General features: G+C 41.3%; 1 protein-coding gene and 1 non-coding gene across 2 annotated transcripts; one reads left to right on the plus strand and one right to left on the minus strand.

Moving 5' to 3' along the window:
• Window positions 1-279: 279 nt before the first annotated feature.
• fhdc3 (FH2 domain containing 3) lies at window positions 280-6,388 on the plus strand (the record flags this gene model as incomplete). Its single annotated transcript, XM_034140338.1, has 11 exons — window positions 280-546; window positions 849-910; window positions 2,810-2,912; window positions 3,234-3,319; window positions 3,544-3,644; window positions 3,881-3,951; window positions 4,090-4,197; window positions 4,308-4,378; window positions 4,512-4,629; window positions 4,721-4,885; window positions 5,115-6,388. Coding segments are annotated over 11 exons (2,190 nt in total), but the record flags the coding sequence as incomplete, so codon positions are not given.
• A 1,936-nt stretch (window positions 6,389-8,324) lies between these two features.
• trnaw-cca lies at window positions 8,325-8,396 on the minus strand. The gene has a single exon. It is a non-coding gene; the product is annotated as a tRNA-Trp (tRNA).
• Window positions 8,397-10,962: the final 2,566 nt, after the last annotated feature.

A 10,962-nucleotide genomic window follows, 5' to 3' on the forward strand; every position in this document is an offset into this window, starting at 1 on the left:
CGGCAGGATATTCCCTCCTTATATCATTTTTGGATTTGAGAGATATAGATGGAGGGAGTGCTGCTTCTAAAATCTGCCTCTCCTCCCAGCTGTTCCTCTCAGAACTCTTGTCCCTCTCTTTCACCGGATGCTCAGGAAGCTTCAGACCCCCGGTCATCTTCCCCTGGGCCTCCCACCATGTGTGTGACAGCCGGACCACCACCACCACCACCACCACCACCACCACCACCTCCTCCTCCTCCTCCTCCTCCTCCACCTCCTCCTCCTCCTCCTCCTCCTCTTCCTCCTCCACCTCCTTCATTTGGCTTTAATGATATCCAGCGACGTTCCATGAAAAAGCTGAACTGGGACACCATTCCCAGCCAGCGCGTCCTGGGCAAATTGAACGTCTGGACGTCTATGCGGCCTCAGAGGGTCCTCGAGCTGGATATTCAGAGCATTGAGGAGTTGTTCAGTCATGTAGACAAACGGGCATCGCTGCGCAACTCAAAAGTCATGGGTCTGAATACGTGTGATAACTTGGACCTCTTTCCACAGGAACCTAAGGTAAATAGCAACAGGTGCACTCATGACAAAGGGTGATTTCCTGTAACTGATACACACCATCCTACGTTTTTATTGCAATCTAATGTCAAACTGAATGCATAGACTAGGGAAGTCATTAATACATAAATAGGAACTGCTTTTCAAAAGTTCCACACTAATCATTGCATCGATGGGGAACTGCTAAAGTAAAACCCTTTTGGGAGTGTTTTTGCTTCCTCAAAGGTTTTATTGAAAATAGATTTGTCTCTTCATCTGAAAACTAATCCTTTTATTGATGTGTAATTTTTCTTCCTTTTTTTTAGGTCACAATCCTTGACTCTAAAAAAAGCATGAATATTGGGATCTTTCTGAGACATTTCAAAAGGTAAATATTGCTGGATTTCAATATATCTTAAAAACATAAAACCCCAACCACAAAATGCAAACACAACAGGAACCAAATTAATTTGAAGTTAAAACTGTTAAAACCAGAGGGTGCTTTAGTGTCAAACATAGTCAGCAAATGGCTCTTGACACACTATTCATTTCCACTGCAATAATCATTCCCTAACCATCGGGTTCTTTATCTTAGCAGACCATATTCAAATAAATGGAAATATTTTAAACATAATTTAAGAGCGTTCAGTTTCAACATAGTGAGCTACTCAGCTTTTGTATACAATAGGAGAGAACAGTTTTGTATCTTAGATTATGACATGATCATTTAAAAGAGGCAGCTACTAAGAGATATTGTGAATTGTTGTGATCTAACATGACCATTGCTTGCACTATGTATGTTATGCAAGCATGTAGGATTGGTTTTACAAGGAATTGAGAGGTTTTTAAATAGAAACAAAGGAGTACAACAAGAAGAACAAAAGAATGCAACTTTTTGCATTTATATCAGCCTTGCAATACTCAATATGACAAAGTGGATATCATGCTTTCCATGATAATTGTGGGGGAAACTTCTGTGTAGCAATGCAGTGGGAGTCACCGACTCAGGAAGGAGACACGGGATAGAGCTGGAGCTTTTGATGTCAAACACTGATGGGTTTATTCAGAGTATTCGGCCGGAGGATTCACATCACAAATCACGAGTCAGAGGGTCTGACTTCACGGGAGAGTTGCCACGTCAATTCTGAAGAGCCTCTCTCTATGCTAGACCTTTTAACTGGTTCACAGAGAGTAATCAACATCTCTGAAGGAGTAGACTAAACAGCTGGGAACACTGAACCACTTGCGCCCGACACTTATGGCCTCAAAGATTTCACACCTTAGAGTCCACAAACACCGATAAAGAAGTGCCTCAGTGTTCTCACAACAATTACCATTCGTGCCAGACAAGTTGACCGGTCACAAACTGGTAACAACACGTGGCACCAATGCCTTTCCTTAAAGGAGATAACAGACGTCAGAGTAGATCATAAAACGTCTCAGAGCAAAAGGTTAGATATCTAGAAGAATTATTCCTTAACAATAATGATAGTATAACAGAAAACAATGCTGTGTACATTTCTTTTTTTAATAATGCACAGAACCTATTTAAAAACATATATAGCTGCCTTGATTTTGACACGTAATGTATTTCCATTTTTACCACAACAAAAGTTGCTTTTAGTTGTTTGATTGTCAAGTTGTTTACATTCGCCATTAGCGCCTAAAGCCAAATGGCAGTGAGTGCATGGTCATATAGTATGTGACATTTCAATCATCTAATCTCCTCTCTCATCTGGATTATGGCAACTAGATAATAACAGAATCCAATTTAGGGAGATTTTAATTAGTAAATTAAACTAAAATTGAGAGTGGAGACCATTCAATTGTTGAAAAGTTAGTGAGTGCTTTCGACCAAAATGCCTAAACTGTGAAGCCATTCTAAAATGGTAGTATCTTCATCACTGGACTGACTGGAGCCCGTTTCTGTCTATGAAACTCATCAATATGATGTCACTCTCAGTCCAGGGTTCACTCAGCCTTCTCTTTGCATACCAAATGCACTCTCAATGTGTGTCAACAACTAAGACTGTGTTCATTTATCTTCAGCGTTTGACTTTATGACTGTTTAGCAGCCATCTCTCCCAGGGCCACTGCAGAATTTCCCACCAATCATGCAACACCGTGGGAGCTCATTTAAACCAGGCAATGGTCTGCAACAGCAATGCCACACACAAACATTATAAAATAAAGTTGTTGTAGTTCTCATGTGATTGATAAATGTAATCAAGCTGATTGTATGCCTCTGTTATACGAATACAACTGTTGTCTCTGTCTCCCTCTGCAGGCCAGTGGCAGACATTGTGCAGGACATTAGTCAAGCAAACAGACTTGGATTTGGATTAGGCGAACTACAAGAGCTTTGCAAACTACTGCCTGAAGAAAGAGAGGTACAAACAGCTCCACTCATCCTTTCTGATCTTTCTACATTGATGCTATATGCATAAAATAAGCCTACTAAATATTACATATCTAATCCATTGTTTTTCTCTATTTGAAATAATAACAAAACTATTGACCCAAAGTTACTGTAACTTCATTTTAAAAAAAAGCTGTAGTAAGTTCTATACTGCAAATGCTTCATGTTGTTCAATCATGCTACCTTTCTTGATAACTACTGGATACTTGCCGGTTCAATTCCCTCTTTGGTAATACTGTATGTGAGAAGGAAGTATAACAACAATTACATCACTGGTTGTTGAATCAAACAGGTGAAGCAGCTGCTGTCGTTCAGTGGGAATCTCTCCGTGTTACCCGAGGCTGACCGCTTTATGGTGCAGCTGGTCAAAGTGCCGGGGTGAGTTTTCAAAATAACTTTCTAAAAATGTTTTGGGGTACCTCAAATATTTATGGAATGTCTGAATGGAAGTATTTACATGAAACGCATCAAACGTGTGTGTTCACAGAGGGAACACGTGCTGTTATTTTGAGTCAAATGTTGCCTCATCCAGATATCTCTTAGTTTATTTAAACTGATAATGCAGTAATTAGCCATTTTTGTAAATCTTCTCTTGCCTGTAGCTATGAGGAACGTCTGAAAACGATGGTGCTGAGAGAGGAATTCTTCCCTCTTATGGAGGAGGTGAAGATCTCTGTTGCTGTCATGACCAAAGCAGCTAATGGTAACACACACACACACACACACACACACACACACACACACACACACACACACACACACACACACACACACACACACACACACACACACACACACACACACACACACACACACACACACACACACAGAGAGAAGCTGCTAACAATCCAAACTTCACAATATGTTTTAACACAATTCTCAATTTAAGTTTATATTACGGTTCTCTGTCTCCATCTCTTTCTCTTCTTCCCCCCTTAGAGCTGTTGGACTGTGACGACCTCCACTCAGTCATTCGGCTGGTATTAAAAGCGGGGAATTACATGAACGCTGTTGGTATTTTTCTTTAGAAAATATGTTTGTATTACATATTATTTCAATGCATTTATTTTATGCATTTCATCTACTTGGTGTGCTTTTTACCCTGCATTTATAAACTGAAGAAACTACTATTCAAATGTTTTACTCAGGGCGGTTACAGTGCAAATGCCATCGGCTTCAGGATGACCTCTCTGCTCAATCTGGCAGACACCAAGGCCAACAAGCCGGGCATGAACCTCATGCACTATGTTGCCAAGGTGAGTCATGCTTTGTCTCTAAACAGTTGTGTAACTGATTTATTCTCCTGCTCCATCTCTTTACTCACAACTGCTCCCCCACCCCCCCCCCCCACCCCCCCACCCCACAGCAAGCCGAGGACATCGATGCCGAGTTGCTGACGTTCCACACCCAGCTGGAGCACATTGGGTTGGGAGCAAGGTATCATTCACACACAGTAGCTTCAAAGTCAAATGCGTGTCAATCTTATATTACGTCTGGTTGGTATGATGCACAATTGTGTATTACCTGGAATAAGTCATGTAAATGTGACTCATGTCCTTTGCTAACACAGAGTTTGTAAAGAGGAAGTCATCACGGACTTTGAGAGGCAACTCAAAAAGGTCAAGGAAGTGAAATTGTACTGCAGCAGACAGCCTGGCCTCTTACAACAAATGGAGACATTTTTCTTGGTAAAGTTCCCCCCTGAGCTTGTAAACACTTCGGTCAGTCTCCAGTATGGTCCATCTGCTTCATACCATTTCTAATGCTTTCATTTCTCAGAGGGCTGAGGCCAAGCTGGCAGATGTGGAGTTCTCCGTTCTGGAGCTGAAGGCTCTTAGCAATGCTGTCGCTGAATATTTCTGTGAAGACCCGGCTACCTTCAAACTGGAGGAGTGCTGCTCCATCTTCCATTCGTTCTGCAAGCGATTTGACACGGCTGTAAAGGTAAGAATAGAAAGAATTTACAATCGTATTTAAATCTGCTTAGAAATAAATCGCATCACAAGGAGAAGTTACCCTTTTGCTTTGTATTGAAGTGGCAATTTAAAGGAACCAGACCTGGTTTAACGTCCAATGCTTTCAATGTTTTACAAATGCTGTCCTAATGTTTACTTGTGTCATTTGCACTGTGTAGTATCTTACTTGAATATATTCTCCCTTTTCACGGCTGTAGGAGAATCAAGAGCGAGAGGCAGCCGACCAGAGGCGCAAGCGGAAGGAGAGTATGCGCTTTGTAGCCAAACGCCGCTCCATAGTGTCTTGCCCAGGACCCAACACTGAGCGGGACTCAGGTATCGAGTCTGCCTTACACAGCTTTCTCTCCTCCGCTCCAGAGGGAGTCGTCAGAAACAGGAAGAAGATACTGCCCCCAATCGAAGGATCTCCTGTTGAACGCAGCGCTTCGGTTCCATCGCTAGAAAAAATGGAGACTCCGCCCCGTACTAGACCCGAGAAGAAACAACCCATACTGCAGGAAAAAGACGGGCAAATAAGTGATCTAGAAAAAAAAGAAGAAGCTGACAAAATGCGTGAGATAAGCAGGAAGGTGCTTCACTATCAAAGCAGCAGAAGCAGCCTTAATGGGAGCAGAGATTCAGACACTCCCCTACGGTCGGAGAGAGCACAGGACACACCGGGCACCCCGAGTACCCCGAGTACCCCGAGTACCCCTCAGCCTCGAACCAGAGACTTCTTCTTCTCCAACAACGGTGATTCGGGCTCCCCATGGACGATCCTGAGCCCTTTTACTAGCTCCCAAAGAAACGCCAGACACCTACGCAGACTATCCTCAACTCCAAGTGGGAAAGACTTTGATGAAGTGTGGGAGATGGACAAAGGCAGTTCCTCTGAACCGGACACTCCAACATCTCCCCCAGAGGGTCCTGCCTCCCTCCCTGAGTGCCCCAGTCTAAGAGCTCTGTCGCAGGCTCCCATCCTCAGGTCTGTTTCCATGGATGGAACCATGCAATTTCCAGCCACTGGTTTCCGGCTGGGAGACTTCATCCTGAGAAGCATGTCTCAGAGGTCATACTCCTCTGGATCAAGGACAGAATACAGGAGAGATGGAGGAGGAAGAGTGTCTTCATTGCTTGGCAGGAAGGCTGGGAATCATGTAGAAGACCAGGGGAGCTCCTCGGGGCTCCTCTCTTTCTTCAGGCGCATCGGAGGCAAAAGTAGGCCGTACGATGTGGAAGAGCTAGAATATATATAACATTTTTTTATTTATAGACCAAGGCCAAGCTTTGTCGTTTTTCTATGTTTAAGCATTTTAAATGAGTTTGTCTTTTTGTATTGATATGGTTTTACCCTTCAGTGGAACCAATGCAAATAGGGACTTGCTTTGAACTGTGAAGGTTTTGTTTTTGTGAGGGTCAAACCATGTTCAAAAATATCTTCTCTTTTTTTGTCTTTTTGTGCGCAATAAAGTGTATTATTCTACCTTTTTTATTTTACTCGTATACACTGTATGGATCATGCACCCAACAACTTTGACATGTTGAAAAATGTCTCCTCTCCCACCCTTTAATGAAATCCCTAAAAGTCTGTCTGGGGCTCATGTCTCCTTAGTCACGCCTACTCAGTTTTCAGTACTTGCCTTTCACTTCATCTATTATTTCTTGTGTCAGTCTGGCTGGGAGGCGCTCGTTAACGCAGCACAAAGAACCCTTTATCTTTAAGGGTTTTTAACACGTATACAATATGCACACTGAGACAAACACAAAAGCAACTAGATAGGAAATTCACAATATATCATTGAAATGTCCACCTCCTAGCTGATGCTGTCATCACATTGAAAACATAATCTGAATAGGACACATTGTTGCTGGTGAACCCACGCTGGGATCCAGATGATCCGCCAAGAATTTGTACAGAAAGAGACATTCAGCTTCAGTGTTACTTTGGCAACAGGGTTTGTTTACAGCTATTTAATTTGAGCTCTTGGTGAAATAACATTCTCTGGAACAAAGTGTTAAATACAGGCTCCTTTCTTACTTGTCCTCCCACTGGCAAGCGCTCAATGGGGACATTTCAAATCAAGGGGCACGATGAATAGAATTTAAAAAAGGGAATATATGGGCAGTTTTTTAAGGAATGTGACTACTTTGTGACAAAGAAAGTTAAGTTGTTTTTCTAAGTTATATGCCTGCAAGCTATCCTTTAAGTTGAGGATGTCAAACAGAAGCCCAAAGCAAGGCCTTCTCCACACAAGCAGAGACGACGTTAGCAGCGGCTGACCGGTTTGGTGTCAAATGAGCTCCAGAGTACAATTGGGCCATTGTTATAAAACGTTCACTGCGTCCAAGGAACATCTCATGTGAGTCAAATCCTGAGGACTGGAGGTGAACTTTTGTCTCTCACCAGGGCTGTGCTAATCAACGTTTAGAGTATGTGTGTGTATTAGTGTGTCACAGTGTAAGATGAGAAGCGAGCATGAATAGAGAAGGAGTGGGGTCGGTTGGGGGGAAATTTGGAACAAGTGACAGAGGGAGGGAGACATGCAAGTTTACATTGTGAGGAAGCATTTAGGCAGAGAAGGGAAAGTGAGAGTAGACGAGAAGCCAATATCTTGAAAACGGAGAAAGCACAAAAAGGCAAATGCACAGGATGAATAACTGAGGTCAGCTGGACTCACAGATGAAAGAAAAAGGCCATCAGGTGACAATCCTGGATGTTTTTTTTATGTGGGAACTAGCTGCCGGAACCAAAAGGTATTTTTGATAAATGCATTACAGAATATTAGCTATAATATGTTTAGATGTTTCCATGTTTTTATTTTGTGTAAACCTCAAGCACTGAAGCAAATAGCCGCACAGAGGTCTGGTTTAAAGAAATTCATTATCCTGCTCTTTGGTTACATGACAAGATCAGACAGTGTGGAAACTTAATCCACCGAAGCAGCTGCTATAATCAGATTTGAGGTTAGAAAGGAAAACCATGAGGAATCAACTCGTGATGTTGTTTGCAGATTTTAAATCACATTTTGGATTTGTTGAAACTATTTACTCCATCAATATGTAGTCTATGAATGCTGAACCTGTGGCTGCTCTTTAGTGGAAAGTATCAGTTACTTTTCAAGCCTCCTGTCCAGGCTCATGTCCTTTGTATCAGTGTTTCCTAAACCTAATAATTTATCCCATTTATTGTATTATTATTTTAAAATGTAATTTACATTGATTGTTGAATACATGTAATTTAAGAAAAAGATGCATGTTATATTCTACCTTCAATATAGAACTATAAGAGGCCTATCATCTGATTTTCTACTGTTAACATTAAATATTTATCATCAAACCGCGGGATTATAAAACGATTTCTTCAATGTTCTGTTAATGTGACCAATGCAGGCAATTTCAATGATAACCCTTTAAAAGTTAAAAAGGATTGACCCCGACGTGATTTGAACACGCAACCTTCTGATCTGGAGTCAGACGCGCTACCGTTGCGCCACGAAGTCATACAGACCAAATGCGGAACTACTCTATATATCCCTGTTGAGGCATGTATTTACATCCAATTGCGTGGTTTTGAATAATTACGCCTAATGTCATAGTCAATTTTAACACACACCGAGGCAATTTGTGTAACCATGGGCATTGCAGGCACTAGGTGTAATTAATTTGTTTAATTTCTCTCGATTGAGATAAAACAGTCGTTATCTGATTTCGCTTATACGCGTCGCTTCAAAATGTGTCTTTATTTTCAGATTTCAAAAAGTGAAAAAGGTAAGATCATACCACTATGTTCTCATTGTATCTGCATGTTAGGAAAGTGTACGTGTTCAACCCATAGGTTCAACCAATATATCCAATAACTGATAGAATGCTGTTAGTGATTTAGTCCCCAATCGGTCGCTAGATGGTGCAATTTACAGAGGAGCGTTGGTTTCAAACTTGGTCCACATTCATTAAGCAGAGCCTTGAATGCCCTCAACATAATAATAGTGAGTCCTCTAAAAAAGTAAGTAAGTGAAGTAAGTCATTCAATTTGAACTATGAAACTTTTAGAATAATAATGACATTGTTGTTCATGGTCCCACTACACTGTCAAAATATATGGGAAAACACACCACTATTCCCAGAATCCTATGTTCCTTGTAAAATATAATAATATATATGTTAGCTTTGTTTGTTATTCAAATGCTTCCATGTCTCTCTGTTGATCCAGCCGTTTATAGGAGTAAAGAGTGGCATCTGGAGAATCTAGGGCACCATCCAACCTTCATTAGTGAGCAACCTGTTCATAGCAGAATGGATCGGTAAGTGCAACAAAAAGAAATGTGTGTTTTGACATTTTGCATTGTCTGTTGATTGACCCTAGGTAGGCTACCTAGGTGAAACTGTATTTAACAACATAACAAAACTCTTTAGTCCTCCCACAGGGTTTATTATCATCAATAAAACAGTAATTATATTCATCAGTCACCTTAAAAAAGACTTGCTTAGTGCTGATATGAATGTCCTTCCTGCCCCTAGCCACTCTGATTAGGATGCATGCTGTTTTCTGCCTACACTGACGAGATGAGCTTAAACGACAGGGAGTTGGTGCAGCAGCGCACATTGATTATGGGTAAATGTCACATTGTTGTCAAGGTGAAGGAAAGGTGATGCTGTGTTATTTGTGTGGTTTATCAACTCAGGCTGGTCTGGTTAAGTCAAGTGTTTAAGTTCAGGAGCAATAACAGTGTAACTCAGTCTGTTAGTTTGGTTGCTGGACAACACAAGAAAGGTCTGGTTTCTCTCTCTGGTTTTTCTGTGGACGAAACCATTTATTTTTCATAATATCTTTGCATTAACTGAAAGTAAGAATTGAATCCGACAATGTAATGCTTTGGGAAATTGTCCAGTACCAGTATAGTATATAATTGAACCAAATCAAATGCAGACATGCATACTTTACACAGGCTAATAGCAATGAAGATGACACATTTGGTGTGCTATATGAATAACATATTTGTATTACATATTTAATATAACAGACATGTATTGGGATAAAATCCTATGTTTTGCAGTATTCAGTCTACTCTCTGCTGCAAACAAAATAGTTATTCTGGATACTGAGTCAAAAGCTTGTCTATACCTGGAGGGTTGTCTAAACTTGCACAGAGACCAGCTTTTATGATCTGCTGGCCAAGGATGAGATGCTAAGTGGACTGTTTCAGAGAGAGAGAGAGAGAGAGAGAGAGAGAGAGAGAGAGAGAGAGAGAGAGAGAGAGAGAGAGAGAGAGAGAGAGAGAGAGAGAGAGAGAGAGAGAGAGCCATCTGCGTGTTCTGCTGCACTGGATGCAGTCTCCATGGCAACATGGTGCTCCCGCAGTGAAATCCTGGGAAGATGGTCCCCACCCCCTTGCGCATGCCATGCACATAGGCAAACTGGCAAAGGATGATGCTCATACCTCCGGTGGCCATACACACAGATATTACAAACCCTGCAATCACAATTTTCCTGTCAATACACTTCACTGTTTATATTCTCTCTCTCTCTGATACACCCAGACCTTACAACACTGTCATGTTATGCTTCAGAATAAACTATGTTTCCTTAACAACCTTTACTTACTTAATGTATACTCTTACTTTTATGTTACTCTCTCTTTTTCAAAGCTGATTTTCACATGTATGTACAGCCTGTCAATAAGTAAGATTTTATGTTTTATCTCACATCTTCCTCCAATTAGTTTGTATATACACTCTCCTTATTTATTTTTTAGGAGACTGAGTTATAGGTCTGGTTGCCTTTAAAGTTTCTCAAACTGACTGACTCCCATTCTCTTATATGAAGCATCACATGTTCTGCTTGATGGTTTGGGGTTTCTTATTCTCCTAACACATGCAATCAAAAAACAAAAACGGAGATTGAGAGCAGCAATTAAAAAAATCTCCCACTCTGTGTCGCTATCTCTCCTTCACTTTGTTCATCTCTTACACCATTGGTCAATCTAGCCCCCTCCCCTTTTCACACCAGCCAGTCAGCTCATACAATCTCTCTGTATCATAGCCTCCTAAGAGCCCCTCTCTCTCTCC

Source organism: Trematomus bernacchii, unplaced genomic scaffold, assembly GCF_902827165.1.
Source record: "Trematomus bernacchii unplaced genomic scaffold, fTreBer1.1, whole genome shotgun sequence".
Classification (NCBI taxonomy): domain Eukaryota; kingdom Metazoa; phylum Chordata; class Actinopteri; order Perciformes; family Nototheniidae; genus Trematomus; species Trematomus bernacchii.